We start from the raw sequence: 17,521 nt of genomic DNA, 5'->3' as shown, positions 1-17,521 counted from the left end.
GAAATTAAGAACAAGGTCTATACCATCCTAATTTGAGAAATTCTTCAGTTAGGACGCTTCTATAATAGCTAAATTCCTATCCTAAGATCAGATAGGATGTTTTCCTAAATGCTTTTAGGAAATGTTTCAGTAATACCAAAAATCCTAAATGTCATCCTAAACTGAGATTTATCTCAGAAGTTTCTGTCATGAGGCCCATGGTCACTATAAGTTTTACAATCACGGGTCAGATGATGCAACATTGAACACACCCGGTTTAGTACAAGCATAAATAATATGTAAATTGTAAAGCTATGAGTAGAGGAGAAGTCCGCTTGCCGCTAGGCTAATTTCTGTAGTGTAAAATGCCATAGGCTTATTGCTTAAGCTAATAATGGTGACTAGCAAGTTGTAGCAGTTATTACCCTGTCATCTTGATCTTGAGAAGTAAACATCATAGCCTGGATAAGAGTGAGTCTGGGCTTTAAGTAGGGGTGTGCGTCTTCACTGGTCTCACGATTTGATTACAATTATCATGTCAATGATTCGATTAGATATCTCGATGCATCACAATGCATCACCTCAAGGGTGGGAATTTCTAGGCATTATGATTATGAGGGCTACGATGCGATTTTTCTCAGTGTGTGACTACTTGGTAATTAAATTATAGCAAAGTATTTGTAACAATCCAACTAAGTAGGTAGTAATGAAATGCAGTTATTTAATGTTACTTGATATAAATGTAGCTAACATTACATAGCATTATTACATTATTACAGCTTTATGACTGACCTCTGCTGCTGCTATTTTCATTTCTGATGCTCCTGTTATTAGTATAGAGTTAGATGGGGGTTGAACTACGCACTTTAATGCTCCAGCCAAATCATGTTCAGGCTGCCTAAATATATCTGTTTCCTTTTTTCCTTTAAGTATAGTTACATGTTTGTGTCTTGTCAACAAACGAACTTGAACTAGCAGCCATCAAACATCCTGCTCAGTTCCAGATCACAGTCTGAAGAGAAGTAAGCTAGGGTTAACCACCTTCACTTTTCCAGTAGTTGGAAAACAACTGACAGACTGGATTTATAACACAAGACAAAATGAGTGTCATTGCGAAACAGCGTGCGCACAATAATCGTTTTAATTCGATTAACTGGTTTTTATGATTGTTGGAAGCCAAAATCAATTGTATCGTTAGTGCTGTTTTGTTAGTAGCGAAGGGGTCAAATTGTTTTTGTCATAATTGTTGACAGGTGAAGACTAAGGTTCAGATATTCACAATTTGCGGGCTCTTTAACATGTAACATCAATAGTAGGAGGAGAAAACACATCTGTGTTATGAAAAGATGAAACATACATACATCCCCAGAGGACTCTACAGAATTTATGGATATTCCTGAGTCACAAAAGTGCAAGAGCAGCACTTGCCCTTCCTTCATTATTTCCACTCAGATGCCCTTGAGCAAGACTCTTAATCCCCAACTGCTCCAGTGGAGCTTCTCCTGCGGCCAGCAGATAATATAAGAGATAATAATGATAAACTTCACAGTTACAAAGTGCTTTACAATAAGGCAAATATAGATAAGACTGTGGCTGGGCAGCTACTGGGCAGCAGCATGGAGGTGTAAATGCATGTAACTGAGAGTGATCAGGGAATTCCTGCAAAAAGAGAGAGATTGGCTTCTGGGTAAACTGCTCAAATTAAAGCTGAACATAGTCCCAGGCTGCTTTTCTGCGTGAGACATTGTTCCTTATGCTCCGCCATTATGTTTTCCCAACAGATCCCAGAGATGTTAGTCACATGAAACACAGCAATAAGTGACAGGCTATTAACATAGTTGACCATATTAGTGCCACATTTCATAGTTCGACCATAAGTCAGTATTTGACAGTGGTTTTCATCTATACTTGTTTACTCAGCGTCATGGAGCCACAAAACTAAAGTTGTCAAGGTACTCATAAGTACAGTTGTACAACACAATGTGAATGTGTTGTGAGGGATAACTTGAAAGCCTTGTCTCGCCTCATGGACTCAATCAGTCCATCAGTCTGGCCCACGGGACATTCTGCCTGGTGATTTCCAGCTGTCCTGTTAGTCCGATAATGAAGCCTGACTGCTGAATCCCAAAAATGCTCTGAAAGACGCCACATGCAGGAAAGGAGGATTAAGGATGTAACAGGTTTGAAAGACATTGACAGCAGTCTGCTTTGCCCGGCTGCCCCTTGTGAGCACACTGAATCCAACAGTATGTGTTTCTCACAGTGATCCCCGTGCTCCCTGTCCCCGATAAATACAGCTCAGCAGTGCGAGAGAGAGCACAGGCTGTGAGGAATAGGGATGCTTACTCAGGCTTTTCATATATATGAAAAGAGGAGGAAGTAGGAAAAACTAAAACTGCAAGTAATCTGACCCAGTTTTTTCCTCCTGGCTCGTGGCTCTAAGCTGGTGATGCAAGCAGTTTTGCTATTTATGCTCTGTTTGGATTGATCTCACTATGAAGAAAAGAGATGCATCTCATGGGAAGGCTGGCCTGTTAATAGCCATTGTTTATAACCACCCAGACAAACATGGATAAGCTATTTTTCCTCACACAGGAAAGTTTATACTGTGTGTTTTTCTCCATAGCTTTCACTCTGCTTGTGAGGACTTTCCATAAATGTTATATATTCATTATACCAGGTTAAGAGTGCCATCACTCTCCAGTTTCCAAAGTAGTTGTGTGCTGGTTTTATAGGACCATTTTCTATCATAAAAATGTGACCATATTCAGTTGAAAGGTTATTTTGTGAGAAAATGTGGACTGTAGGCCTGTCACGATAATTACATTATCGACTTATTGTACGATATATGGACATGACCTTGATCATTTTTGCCGACGTTGATATCTCCTCCAAAGTTAAAATCTAACCCTTAAAGTTGTTTTCACAACTTCATCAAAACACATATGCTTCCGCGCTTTAACCACCACTGATTGAGCCCCTGAATGTGAATTGAGAAATAGATGACTATAATTTTGATCAGTAGATGGCTGCCAACAGTGAAGGTGTAAAGCGAAGAGCACCTCATTAAGAGCCACCTTGTCACTGTGGTGCAATCAGTCAGCTTGGTAAGAAGTGCTTTAAGCTCAGTCACTGCTTAGTGCTCTCCACCCACTGCATGGACTGATGAGGAGAATCTGGATGGTGCCAAGGTGGGAGTATCAAAGTAGTCGTGGTTTTAAAGCTGTTCTGCCGTCTTGTTGTAAAACCTTAATGGTGAAATTAACATTTTTACAACCATTATTTTATGTTTATTATTTTTGAACGCCGATATCTTAGTTGCCAATGTTCAATGTACAGTGTATACACCTCACTTTATGTAATGTCACAGTAATGTAAACCTTATTCAAGATCCTTCCTTTTGGCATCTCCACATCACTTCCTACTTCAACTCTTAGTTAAGATTTTGTTTCATGTCCAATCAAACAACATCCAGCCTAGCTTTGTGCCTTAGCAGGTATCCTGCTTCAGACAGAGTGGAGCAAATTTCACTATTAAAGTTGTAAGTCAACATCATAAATAATTACCCCACTGTATAAACTCAAGGGAAACCTTAACGAGACAAGAAGTATACTATTTTTTTCTTCTGTATTTTAAAGCTACATTTTTGGCTCATGCTCTGGTTTGGAACAAAGGGTCTTTGTCATCTTAAAATGCCGTAATGCATAGTAATATTTTTGGGATTTTTTTTTTCAGGGAGTAAGCTACACATGTTGATGCAGTATAATCAAATGCAATCTGATTAGCTCTGTTTCAGTATGTTTCCCCACATAGCATTCTTAGAATAATTGTAGAAAAATCGACAATTTGGGGCAGCTCAGCATACAGACTGGAAACAAGGAAACGGATGGTTTGTCGAAATGACTTCCTCATCAACTCTGTCAGTACAGTTTCTGACACTTACTAATCATGATTTTGCATTACTGCCAGGTGTAGCAGACAAGCAGCAGAGTTCTGGATGTGCTCTAGTTTAATTTAGGACTTTGGATGATGTGCCATATAAAATGCTACTGCAGTAGGGAATTCTGGATGTGATGAAGTAGTGAATGAGAGTTTCAGCAGCAGAGGAGGACAGTGATGGATGGAGACAAACTTTTTCAGGTGGAAAAGGGCAGTTCTGGTGATTTGGTTGAAGTGGTGTTCAAAGCAGAGGTTGCTGTCGAAAATGACTCAAAGTTTGCTGATGTGTAGGGAGGGAGACAGAGTGGTGTTGTTAATAATGAGACAGAAGTTGTGAGTGTTTTTGGTGAGTAATTTGGGACCGATGATGATAAAGTCTGAATTGTCACAGTTGAGTTTTAGAAAGTTGGCTTGCACCCATGATTTTATTTCAGTGAAGCAGTTGGTCCGAGTGGAGTGAGTTGTAGTAGTGATGGATTTAGTGGAGATGTAGAGCTGGACATCATCGGCATAGCAGTGGAAGTGGAGACCATGACAGCAAATGAGGTTACCAAGGAAGGATATACAGGATGACCAGGAGAGGACCAAACAACGTACCCTGGGGGACGCTTTGGGACAGGGGGGCACTAGAGAAGGTGCAGTTGTTGATGTTGTTGAACTGTTGTCTGTTGTAGTGAGCCAGGAGAGGGCGGTACCAGTGATTTTGAGGGAGGACTCAAGGCGGGAGTGAATGGTGTGGTTGATGGTTTCAAAAGCTGCAAGAAGGTCCAGGAGGATGAGAATGTTGAGATTACCAGAGTCTGAGGAGAGGAGAAGGTTGTTTGTGACTTTGAGGATTGCTGTGACTGTGCTGTGTTGTGAACGGAAACCAGACTGAAATGGTTCGAACAGGCTGTGGGAAATGAGGTGGACTCTCCAAGCTTTCCAAAAGGCAGGATATCTTAAGCTCTGCTGCTGATTGTCCCCCAACTTTTTTGAAGTACAGTGCTGAATGGTTTGGATGCCAATTTTAACATTCCAGTTAGACAATATATTCCAAACGGACAACATTGTTTTGGTGATTTAATTCTTGACACCTCCCTGTATTTTTTTATTTGGTTTTATAACTTGCATCTGTTTATTCCATATTTATATATTTTTACATTAATTTTAGTTTGTCTGCATGTAGCATCTTATCACCAAAACAAATTCCTCATACGTGTAAAACACTACTTGCCAATAAAGCTGATTCTGATTCTAGATAGATTAACTATTACTTTGCACTTTTCCAAGTGGCTGGACTGAACATATGAACACCAATGAAAGAACATTTGAATCTAGTGAAGTGTGCTGTTTTTACTGATGACACATTCATTATTTTGTGTGACATTCACACTGCCTGGGTTAGAGTTTCTATCCCAGCTCATGCAAAACATCGTCTGAGCTTTGGATAGAGGCATTACATTTTTAACTCTACTATTTTGAATATCATTCTTCAGCCTAGCTTGCATGTGTCCCCTGTCATTGTCAGTTCGCTTGAGTGGGCTTTAATATTTGTGAGATGTGAGCGGTAAAGCAGGCGGCAGGGTTGTTTGCATAGCTCTGGTAGAGTGTAGAGACAGAAAACCCCAAAGCAAAAAATATCCCAAATATTTTATGAGCAGAGACGCTGTGAGCTTTTAAATGAATAAAGCAGCTTTGGAACTGATCCAAAGAGAACTTCCCTTAAATGTCACAACTATCCCAGTCCTCAGCATTCTAAATCAAAACAGTTTCCCTTTTAAGAGTTTTTCTGTACCTTCTCAAGGACAGTTGGACATCTTATGGTTGTTAGTGCATTCACTGTCACGATCAAACCTAGGGCCTATCCTTTATGGGATGATGTCTTTAACCAATGTCCCACCTTGCCAACCTATAAAAAGTAAGGAAGCGGATACTTTATTGCACGCTTTGAACCCGCTGCAGAGCTCAGAGTCCAAATCCGTCTCGAGGTCCTGTGGAAAGATCCCTACAGCCTTGTCAAAACTGGTGCTGCCAGTAAGCAGACAAAGAAAAGAAATAACTTATATGAAAGGATGCCTAGAGGCTTTAATCTGAATCTGCTGCCTGTGGCTGAGCCGGAGATGGGGGTGGTTTGATGCAGACATGGGTGACTGGGGGGATATAAATGACACTGGCAGTGAATCACACAGTTGACACGTTGCATCACACCTTTGTCACACTCAGTGCTCTGGGATGTTACTGTTAGCAGTAACAGGTTTTCCCTGTGTGTATAGTCAATGGTCTGATGACCTTTATTTTATGTTAAAGGTTGTTGTGTGTTAATATTTAAACTGTTAACAGTTTTATACATCAATTTTACATTCACATTCAGTATTTATGTCAAGGCCACAATGCAGACAAGTCTCTAGTAACATACACACAATGACAAGCTTTAAGTGTAATTTATTCTTCTGCGTCGAAACGACATAGCTTCTGCGTAGCCCCATAGCCTACGCAGTCACTTACACTGTCGCCTGACGTGCATCACCTCAAAAATGTAACTACATGTCAAGGCGACGCGGACCATAAGCACTGTGATTGGTCGGCTGGGTAGCCTCGCAATGCCTCCGAGCAGACAGGAAGTGCCCCGTACTTTGAAGTAACTTTTACTAGCAGCCAAACCAGCGGTGACACGGGGGATCAATATATTTGACCGTCACAACCCAAGCGAAATGATTCATTTCACTATCAGAATGTGATCCATTCGGTCGGTAACATTTGAAAAGGCTATACCAGCAGCATGGTATATAATTTTACCCCCATTCCCGCTAGAATATTTAGCGGCCGGCAGAAGTCAACACAGTGGACGCTGTCGCGCTACCGCCAACTAGCGTTTGGGGGTGTAATTGCAGAATGACTGAGAGACCGGCACACAACTATAAATGCATGGCTACGTGTGTAGCCTACAGCATAGCTACGCACGTAGACCCTCTGCAGGAAAATAAATAAATCAAGCTTTAGTCTGGGGGACAGTGAATCTAGTAGTGTACAACAACCATATTACAAATCACTGCAACACACATTGCACAAAAGCAGGAAGTAATTTGTAGTCTAAAAAGTTCTAGCCACCATGTGGCCAAAATATGTGATCCTTTATTTTGGGGAACCACACAGGGCTTCGAACCCAAACATGTTAACTTCAAACGGTTTGATTTGTGTTTGGCTTAGGACCTTCATTAACATTTCTGACCTTATCCTTTAAGTAGCTGGACATTAGAGCCCGACTGATGAATTGGTGTGCATATATATATATATATATATATATATATATATATATATATATATATATAATTTCTTTGTGGAAAGCCACAAAACACTGTAATTAGCTGTACTTTTGTTCAAAGTACTATTAATAACAATAATTAACATTATTTTTAAGCTGTGTTATGTCATGCTATATTGGTGAGGTTTAATAACTACACAACAAATCTTTTTTTAATTTTGAGAAAAAAAGAGAAAGAATATTTGCCGATATATCAGATTTTAAAAATCTTCACTATCAAAATATCGGTCGGGCTCTACTAGACATACAGTGTGTCTTACTTCTCCCCCACTGAAGGCAGGTGTTGACTCGAGGTGAGGCGAAGCAACAGTTAACCAGCTTTTTCACATAGCCAGAGCTGTGTAAAAGATCAGTTAACTACAGTTCTGCACACTGAGCATCATTATGAGTGTCCTGCCTAAACTGTTTGTCAACATGTATTTGTCACAAGTGGGACATAAAAGCATGTGGCCTCAAAAAAACAACTTAGTCACTGTGTTGAGTGCTTGTCGTTGCCATCCATTTCTGTTTCTCATTTCTTTGCAACACTGTTGAAAGTCGCATTATTTTATTTTTTAAGCATAAGCGACACGTCCCCCGTTCCTGTTCGTCATTTTTCAAAGTAAGATAATGGGGGGCAGGGAAAGATGATGTCTGTGTAAAATGTTTAACTCCACTGCTTATCAGCTCACTGCATATGGAGCTGTTGAGTGCACAAGGGATGGGAGAATATGAATCTAAACATCTGCTGTAAATGATATGGGATTTTGGGGGGGGGGGGGGGGGGGGGGGGGGGGGGCTGGGATTATACAGAAAGTGATGTCCAGCATTGCAGTGTCCTTTCTGCCCTTTTTAGGCTACTTTTTCAAAGCATTAAGTCATTAAGATTGGTCCCACAACAATTTCAAGTTGGCTACTGCAAAGACAGTAGCTGCTACTGTAACTAATTGACCATTATGGATGGGAAATGATGGAGTGCGGAAGGATACTACATTGATCGGAGTCATGGACAGTTATACAGGTCTTGGTTTAAGTAAGATCTCTTGGGATGAGACCTGTGGATGTTGACCCTGCTACACCGCAGGAAGCTTTGCGAGTCCAAAAAGTTTAGCTCATTATTTAGTTCATTACCTTTCTGTGCTCTGTTTCCTCCTCTTTCACACTCAGTTTCCTCCATTTGCCTTCTCACTCTCTCTTTCCCTCAACCCCTCCTTCCTTCTTGCTGGAAGCAGAATTGTCATAGGCATTTGAAGTCGCTGCTTTTAACAGGGCTTCCTCCTATCTTTACTTTTCTCTGCCTCCTTCCTTAGTAACCCTAAATTGGGATGTCTTGGGTAGAGTTCTCAGCCTTGGACTTCAGTTACAGCTTACTTCTTTATCGGTGGTGAAAGTTACTCTGCATCTCAACATTAAACTGTAGTCTGACCCGATCTGTAAAGTCTTTCCTGAATGTAGCCCTTTAGAATGCTAAATACGCCGTCTTGTAAAAAATTGTATCTCGACTTGGGTCAGATTTTCCTGGCTTAATTAGTCATTTCTGATCTCATCTCTGATGTATCTCTAATGATGTGTTGAGGCGTCTGTAGCTGCAGGCTGTTTGTTCACCAGCAGGCACTCTGTAGCATGTCCTCATGACACCCTTAATGCAATCATTCTCCCATAGTACACAGAGATAATCACATGTCAAAGTAATGGCCTCTGCATCTGTGTCTGTAATAAGAGACACATTATTACCTTTTGCACTTTCAGAACTGATATTTGTGTCATTTCTTTAGTTTTTTTAAGTTCCATGCATAGGTTTAATTTTGCAAACCATCTGGAGGGAGCTTGAAATGCGAGAACTCACCAATAAATCTGTTGACTCAAATCAAGGTCCTGATAGTTGTATAAAGAACTAGATCTCCACCTGATGATTACTACCTGACAGGTCGGGCTCTCCGTGCAACTTGTGTCGTTGACAGCAGTTTGACTTAAAGTGCTCTCTCAGGGATTAAGGCCAGCCTCCCTCTTGGCTCAGTTCATTCAGCCACTGTTTCTGTATTATATAATCTCTGTCACTGAAAAATACAACTAGAAAGGAGATTGTCCTTCACCGCCAATAAGTGCTCCAGTAATGAGGACATTTAAATAAATGTATTTCATAAGATCCTATTATCCCAGCACTCAAGCTGTGTCAAAGATATGAAAGAAAATAACAGGGGAACTTTAAATGAATGAGCAAACCTGCTTCTGGAAGGCTTATCTTTCACATATTTTGCCTTTCAAGATGGTAAACTCTCATACCTGTGGAAAGATCCCTACAGTACATCCATCCCCACTTAGTTTGTGGCCCACCTTAGGTATTTGGCTCAGCCCTCGACTTTTCCAGGGGAGCCACTTAAAACAATAGGACTGCATTCTTTTTATGCGAGAGTCAAGTATTGGCCTACACTGACTGCCATGAAGGGCAAATTCATCACACCCACAATCCCCTCAGGCCTTTATGAAGGTGAGATGGTAATGACTACTTAAAGTTCCGGTGCAGTTATGATGTTGATTATATGTTTGCATAAGAAAAAGTGCCTGAACACTCAGAGCTTCATGCATACAGACTTTATGAGAACATTCAAATAGGATTTTCATCAGATCAATAATGTGTTCATGTGTTGTTACTTTATAAACCATTTTTAGCTATGCTGGTTCTAGGGATGGCAGTGTCAGTCAGTCTGACTGACTGAAATATCTGAAAAACTGTTATGCAGAAATCAATTAACAAAGTAATTCTGCAAAACATTGCTTTCTTATTGAAGCCAAAAATATACTTTGATGGCCATATAGCTGCAAACACCCGTGTGACATCAGCTTCAAGCATCAAGTTTATGCAGAAAGCCATAACCATTACTATTTAAAACCTAAATCAAAATTATGGATGCATAATAATTTTCGATCCAATAAATTATCGGCCGATATTGGGCATATTTTCATTGTCAGAATCATATCAGAAAATAAAGTTTTGGTTTATAATTTAGCCGATAAGAATCAATTAATGCTTTAACATGCGTAGCTGATATTGCTGCGCCTGGATAGAGCCACGCAGACGCGGTGCAGGCAGCTAGAGCCAAACAAACATGTCATCAAAGGTTTGGCTGTTTTTCACTGTTTCAGAAGAAGACCGCTCTATTGCAATATGGCTTCAGTCCTTCCTCCTGTCGTCTCTCTCATGGCAAACTAAGCTGAACAGTTAGTTTGTAACATTTGGCTAACTGCCAAGCTACCGTCAGCTGTGCTTGTATAAAACATAGAAGACAGAACAGATTAAAATACCGCTTTCTACATGTTTCTACTTGTTGAACAGATGTATTGATAAATTGGCATTTTACAAAAAAGTTTTATTCCGCGTACTTACAGTTAACGTGTTTTACTGTCGTTAACGAGTTGTTTGCGTCACTAATGAAAATGTAATTTTTTAAATGATAAATATGTAGTTTTCAGTGGCCTCTAGCATTGAGGTTTCAGATTGCAACCACTATGCTTCCAAGCGTGTGCCAGAACCTATTAGCGAGTCTCAGACTCTGCATCGGCCAAAATAGAGACATTACGAGAGATGGCGTCACACATGATGATGGACACTCACGGAAAACTCCCACTGCAGCATTACAGAAATAGTTTTATCAGCTTGACATTAAACAAATCCATGCTCGTCCCATGATGACGCTACAGTGACTGCATTTAGCCGACACGATACGTCATCATTGTGTATCTTTAAATGGAGAGGCTCAGCAATGTCAGCATAGCTTAAATTTATTGGATGATAACGAAAATGGTTAGTGAGCTAGACTGAATATTATAAATGACATTGTTGCCCCACTTTAGCAGTAATGTTAGTTTACCTGTCCAATAGGATGAAAGCCAACTCTGGATCAGTTTTTCTTTCCAAAACAAAGCGGAGCTCTCTCCATGACTCAAACACCTTTCTGATGTTGACAATGTTTTCGCCCAACCTTGATGTGATTCTCATTTGGCCTGACGGGCTTCAGCACATAAAACCTTTCTATTGTATTTTATTCTTAGGAGTTTTTGTCTGGAACCAATGGATTTTGCGAAAAATCCAAACTGATTTCTTCACAGAGGAAGCGGCATACAGAGATAACCAAGAAAGCCGGTGAATGGTTAAATTTCATGTGAGGTTACAACCCCTTAAAAAAAATACACACATTCCCTTTAAAGTGTAATTTATACTGCGTCGAATTGACGGCATAGCCACGTACCCTACACCGTAGCTGGACGTGCACCTCCTCAAAAACGTAACTACACGTCGAGGCGACGCGGGCCGTAAGAACTGTGAAAAGGCAGCTGGGTAGCCTCGCAATGCCTCCAAGCCGACAGGAAGTGCCCCGTGCTTTGGAGAAAATTTTACTAGCGGCCAAACCAGCGACTGTAGCACGGTGGATCAATATATTTGACCATCACAACCCGAGCGAAATGACTCGTTTCACTATCAGAATGTGATCCATTCGGTCGTTAACATTTGAAAAGTCTCTAACAGCCCCACGTTTACAATTTTACCCCCATTCACGTTAGCGGAGCGCTAAACCGGAAGGTAGCCTTCTCGGCCGGCAAAAGTCAACACAGCGGACGCTGTAGCGCTACCGCCGACTAGTGTTAATTATAGAAAAAACGGAGACACCGGCGTAAGTATAAATACATGGTTACACGCGTAGACCCGACGAAGGAGTATAAATCAAGCATAAGTGAGGACAAGGCTGTTCGTTAAAGATTCCTCCATCTGTAGTGTGTTTGTTAAAATGTAAGTGAAGTTGTTGACTGCAGGACGCTATCTTTGTGGCAGTGCAGTTTAATAGCATGTGAAACCAGCAAAAATCTAATAAAAGCAAATTACATCTGAAGCCTGTTTTGGAGCTGACATGAGTGAACGTGGTGGGATTGTCTGCAGCGTGTGTGTCTGCGGGGGGGGTTAGATTAATAGACAGGGATTTAGATTGGATGTAATGATGCGAAGCAGAAAACAACGGAGGAACTCATCCCTTTCCACCCCCCCGCTGTCTCAACTGTTAATATTTGGAAATGGGAGAGGGGTACGGGTGTAATATCACACACGCCAAGTTTTTACTGCAGTGACTCAGTGTCACCAACCAGCCCAGGTGGCAGAAACATTATCGCTGATGGTGTGACAGTAGGGATTGCCTAACTTTCTCACATTGTTGCCAGATAAATAATCATTCTTCGCCCATCTCATCTCTCGCCATTATCGCTCACCCTCACATTACCCTCTGACCACTGAGCCCCGAAACTTCATGTCAACTTTCCCCCCCACCACACACACACACACACACCACGCAGTCTGCAGGGGTCCTCTATAGCAGTCATGTCACAGAGCCTTTCCGCTGATTTTAGCCGACATCTGACCTTTAATGAACACACAAGCAGGGCCCTGCGGTTGTGGGAGGTTAGCGAGGCTGTCTGAAAGCGGTGTGGTCTAATGAGGGGGGGGGCCCTCTCAGCACAGTGTCAGTTTTCCACAATAACCGTACAAACCCCTACGCACCTCATTAGCATCATGCTAATAAGCCACTGTGCATAGGATGTCATAGCTGGTGTGGAGTGGAAGGAGCGATGTTTACAGCCACATCATAGAATTCTTTAGCCACTTAGGAACATGTGCTTTCCTTTTTTCTTTTCCTTGACTATTTTGGAATCCTCTTTCTGTTCACACCTTGTATTAAAATGTGTTTCCAGTAAACAAGACTAAAATAGATAAATGTTTTCATCACCACAGCTTTAGAGGTGTTGGTAGGTGTTTATTATTTTTTTTCTTCTGGGGAGAACCTGGCTGTCTTTTTCTCCCTGCCTCTAGTCTTTATGCTAAGCTAGGCTAACCGCGTCCTGCCAGTGGCTCCATGCTGAACACACAGACATGAGAGTGGTCTAAACCTTTTTTGATGCCACTCTCTGAAAGAAAACAAATATCCGTATTTCCCAAAATGTTTACTATTCCTTTAACGTTTTAACCTTTGAGAGCTTTGTCACCGTATTTGTCAAGGTAAACTATTTTTTGGGGGTCTCGCTATCGTACTGCCACTGGTGTCAAAGAAACGATGCCCCACGTGCAACAAATTAGCCATCCAAGATGCCTGTGGCACTTTTATTACACAGGGTCTTTTTTTATTGGAAGGTTATATTTGATTTTGTAATTAGTTGGTTAATTTGGAGACACAGCGTTTTCATTTTGTTTGTAATTGTGGGTTTTTTTCTCCCCAATCCACTTTGTTTTCCCAAAGGCGTTACCCTTCTTATCTCGTCCTCTTTGCACTTTCTAACCATCTTTACCCCTCTCCCCCCTCTGTCTGTAATCATGCCTCCTCCATTTCCGTATACCTGGCTCCCCAGTTGCTCTGATTCCCTCATCACTGTGCTGCTTTGTTACTTTTGTGATAGTTTTGTTACCTAAACTTAACCAAATAAAGCGGAACATACTTCATGTCCGGTATTCTGTGTCTGACTTCCTGCCCGGTTATTCTGCTCTGTGCTGCTTGACAATGCAAGTTCCGTCAAAAATGGACTGGCTAATCGTAATCGCAATATCTGGAAAAAATGCAATTAGATTTTTTTTTTTTTTTTTTTTTTTTTTTCAAAATCGTTCAGCTCTAATGTCTCCTAAATTTTGTTTCCCTTTATATAAATAAAAACATTTCCACCATAAATTGGTACAGAAAAAATTATTAAGAAATTAAGTATTGAATGCTCAATACTTTCATTTAATTCAGCACTGAAGATTTCTTAAAAATAGTGTTCCCGTCTTAGCTCAATCTCGTGAACCCAATAACGTGGCTCGTCTCGTGAGCCGAGTGTCTCATCACTTCCCTAATTCTTTGAAGTAACTGATCAAGTAAAGGAATGTAGTCTCTGGTTTGGTTCTATTTTGTAACAAAGCAAAAACCACATGCAGCATTTTGTCTTCTGTTTTAAATAAGAAGAAATAAGATATTCTTGTTGATGATGTAAATCAGCAGCAGCGGAGCAGAGAAGTCCCACAGGTTGACGGTTTACAGTTCTCTGTCAAAATCATCTTTTATTTCTCTAGGGGCCACAAACGTAAGCATGATGAAGCCAAGGAGGAGGACGGTGACCAGAATAAGGAGGAGGTGGAGGAATCTGCCGACGAGTCTTCTAAAGATTCCAATGGGGAAGAAGGCGGCAGCAGCTCAGAGGCGGACGAGATGGCCGCTGCCTTGGAGGCAGAGCTCAATGACTTTATGTGACATGGAAAATGAAGGGACTCAGTCACCGGAAAAGGGCAACAACTAAAGAATCAGCCCCAGTCGCCCCTATAAGTGGTACCTAAAAATCCTATTTTTCTGCTTTGGAGTCGGTGTGTGTTTTGGGTGTATGAGCCATGAGTGTGTGCTGTAATAAAAATGAATGTCCTGTACAGAAATGGCTTGTTGCTGTGTAAATAAAGGCTTAGCTTTTTTTGTAGCATTGATATATGGCCTTTTTGGCATAAAACACTTTGATGTTAACATTTTATTTTACAAAAACAAATTGTAGGAGACATGAAATTTGATACTCTTTTTGTTCTGACTTTTTTCTATTTCAATTTTTATATTGATCAGAAAAAGATAAATGAAACTGCAAACTGGAAATTCTGCTGGTCGTATATGCCAAAGAGTTTAGAGTAGGTTTGCCACGGCGTGCAGCTAAATATTTTACTCTGGACTTCCAGTTTTATTGTTCTTTTGGCCTCAACAGTTTTTGGGTTTTTTAGGGTCATAAATGCAACCAGCAGATCTAGACATTTGAATGTCGAGTCCTTTCTTCCTTTTAATGGTGTTTGTACTTTTGATAACATAATGCTTCCCAGTCTCTCTAATAACCAGCCCCTTGGTGCACCATCACCCTCAAACGCATCCAACTTAACTCCCAGTTTATGTTCACTTTCATGTGTTTCATTAAGTGTAAGCTCACCTTCCCCGTGTCAACCGAATTCTACTATTGATATTGTGCAGTTCAGAAGGACAGACTCTCTCACTCAGCCTCTGCTTATATACACTGGAGCTTTTACCCTGTTACGCCCAAGTTTTCCCACATAACAAAGATTTACTTTTATTGTTACATAACTATGCATTTTTTTCTGCCCAGGCTTCTGCCTCCACCCCAGAACAATGGCCTTTTATAGGTTCAAATAATAGGGAAATTATTTTATATAATGTAATGTTTTTAGATATAACATGCACTCACTCTATTGTCTGTTAAGTACAGCATATTATTGAGTATTGTAGCATTTTCACAAGTTGTCTAACATGAAAACAATAGTGCTTTTAATGGATCATGTTTCCCAGCCTTTAGTCTAAATCCCCACCCCGTCCCAGAAAGTCCCGTGTATATATATAATTTCTAAATGATGATGTGCTGACAGTGAATGCTGTAATCGCTCCCTGGATAATGGTCAGAGGCAATGTGTATATGAGTAAATCAAGCACTGCATTTATTTACGACACCGGAGTCACAGTTGGACGTCAGGAGAGATGGCGGGCATACAGAGTGCAGGACTATGAGAACAGTGACCGGGTTTTTGCATCCTGAGTCCTGTCTGTGGCGACAGCAGCACTTTGGTTAAGGTTCGAGAAAGATTGCGATCTCGGTTAGATGCTAATAAACACACTGTCTTGTGTTTCGAGCCACTTAGGATTTTAGGCGTTTAGACCGAAAACAGCTGCTTTGGTAAATGTGTGTGTACTGGTGAGATAATTTGACTAACAGATCCAATTAAAACACTGCTCAGAGGTTTAGAAACTAAATTCATCAGTAGAAAGTATGGAGACAAAATATCTGCATGACTAGATACCACAGGAGGTAAGTGCTTCTTTTTTTTTTTTTGGTCATTTTGGTGAACAGACCCTTTAAACCTGCATGAGGCAAGTCTCAAATTTACCCAAATGACCCCCCCCCACACACACACACACACCCCTGAACTAAATGTTTGTTTGTCTAAACCCAGCAGTGAGCAGAGAGAGCAGCTCCCCAGCACCTCTTCCCTTTTGTGGCCTTTGCTTTAAAGCAACCTGGGTGGTGAATATGACTGTGCTGTGTGCACTTTACTAACATCAAACTTTACAGCATTTCTGTGGAGAGCAAACAGTTCCGAACCACCATCACGCTCAGTTGCCTCTAATGGCGCATATTATGTTGTACCAATGTTACTTATATTCACCGTTCATGTCTGCCGCGTTATCTAGAGTGGAGGCCACAGCACTGAGTCTGTTTTTGTGTCATTGAAAAGAGTTTCAAACAGTGAAATATGTTCCTTCCTCCACATCTAGCCTATAGAAATTAAGGAGAGCAGCTGTCTGTTTGAATATCTGCCCAGTAAATGATACCCTTAACCACTACAACCACCAAAACATCAAGATATTCCTTTTTACAGTGACCGTCATCCCGTTTTGTTTGTGTAGATGGTGGGGTGTTTTTTTGTTTTGTTTTGTTTTTATTTTAAATCACGGGTTTCAGTCAAACAACTGACATGTAAAGTATATGTAAAGTCTATTTCCTACTTGACCCCTCAGAGAAAAGATACTTTCATTAAATAAAAATGTTTCTAAGTAACACAACTGGATTTAGTGTTCTTTTTGGCTTCCTAAAGAGGATGACATGCATGAAATATTTTCTGTATCCTGTATTCCCTGAACATAATCACTAAATCCTAGTCCAGATGAAGCACTTTGCAGCCTCTCCTTTCCTGGATTTGATGTGTAAGGCATTAGGAGACTCCCGACAGGACATGCTACTCAGGTAATGGGCTCGCCATACCAGAACCATTAAGCCTCGTTCCATCTTCCATCAAGGTTGAAACGTGTAGCAATTGTGTTGCTACCTGCGAAGAACCTCTTTTTTTTTATTTTATTATTATTACACTGAGACAATCATTGAAGTGTACAGATAGCACAAGTCATCAGGCTGCAATTTTAGATGCAGGAGACAGAAAAAAAGACTCATTTCTGTCAGGTAAATGCATGGCGTTTCATTCTCGACTGTCTTTTCAACAGAGATAAATACAATGGGAGTCTGCCGTCTGTTGTCATTCAGTCGAAGTAATGGGTCTTCAGGTGGGATGTTGATTACACAGAAACAGCGAGATCAATCTCGGCCATAAAGTGTAATAAAAGCACAAAACTCTGTCACGTCTGCTATGGCGCTCGCTGCATTCCCTTCCAGAAACACCTGATGATGCATGGCCTTAAAGGACCGCAATAAAAGGAGAGCTGTATTTTCCTCCAGGGTGATTTTTTGCATTTGCACAGTCACACTGACCATAGTAGTGGT

General features: G+C 40.8%; 1 protein-coding gene across 1 annotated transcript in view; it reads left to right on the top strand.

Annotated features, from left to right (window-relative positions):
• Positions 1-14,684, top strand: part of ctdp1 (CTD (carboxy-terminal domain, RNA polymerase II, polypeptide A) phosphatase, subunit 1) — a 74,547-nt gene extending 59,863 nt beyond the window's left edge. Inside the window, exon 13 of the mRNA XM_038725195.1 lies at positions 14,283-14,684. Coding sequence (XP_038581123.1) covers positions 14,283-14,460 — 178 coding nt within the window. The 3' untranslated portion in view covers positions 14,461-14,684. The remainder of the gene's footprint in view (positions 1-14,282) is intronic.
• Positions 14,685-17,521: the final 2,837 nt, after the last annotated feature.

Source organism: Micropterus salmoides, unplaced genomic scaffold, assembly GCF_014851395.1.
Source record: "Micropterus salmoides isolate LMB-PRFRI ecotype aquatic unplaced genomic scaffold, ASM1485139v1 Ms_hic_scaffold_17, whole genome shotgun sequence".
Lineage (NCBI taxonomy): Eukaryota > Metazoa > Chordata > Actinopteri > Centrarchiformes > Centrarchidae > Micropterus > Micropterus salmoides.
The sequence above is the reverse complement of the archived record's forward strand: the minus strand, read 5'-3'. Positions and strand labels throughout refer to the sequence as shown.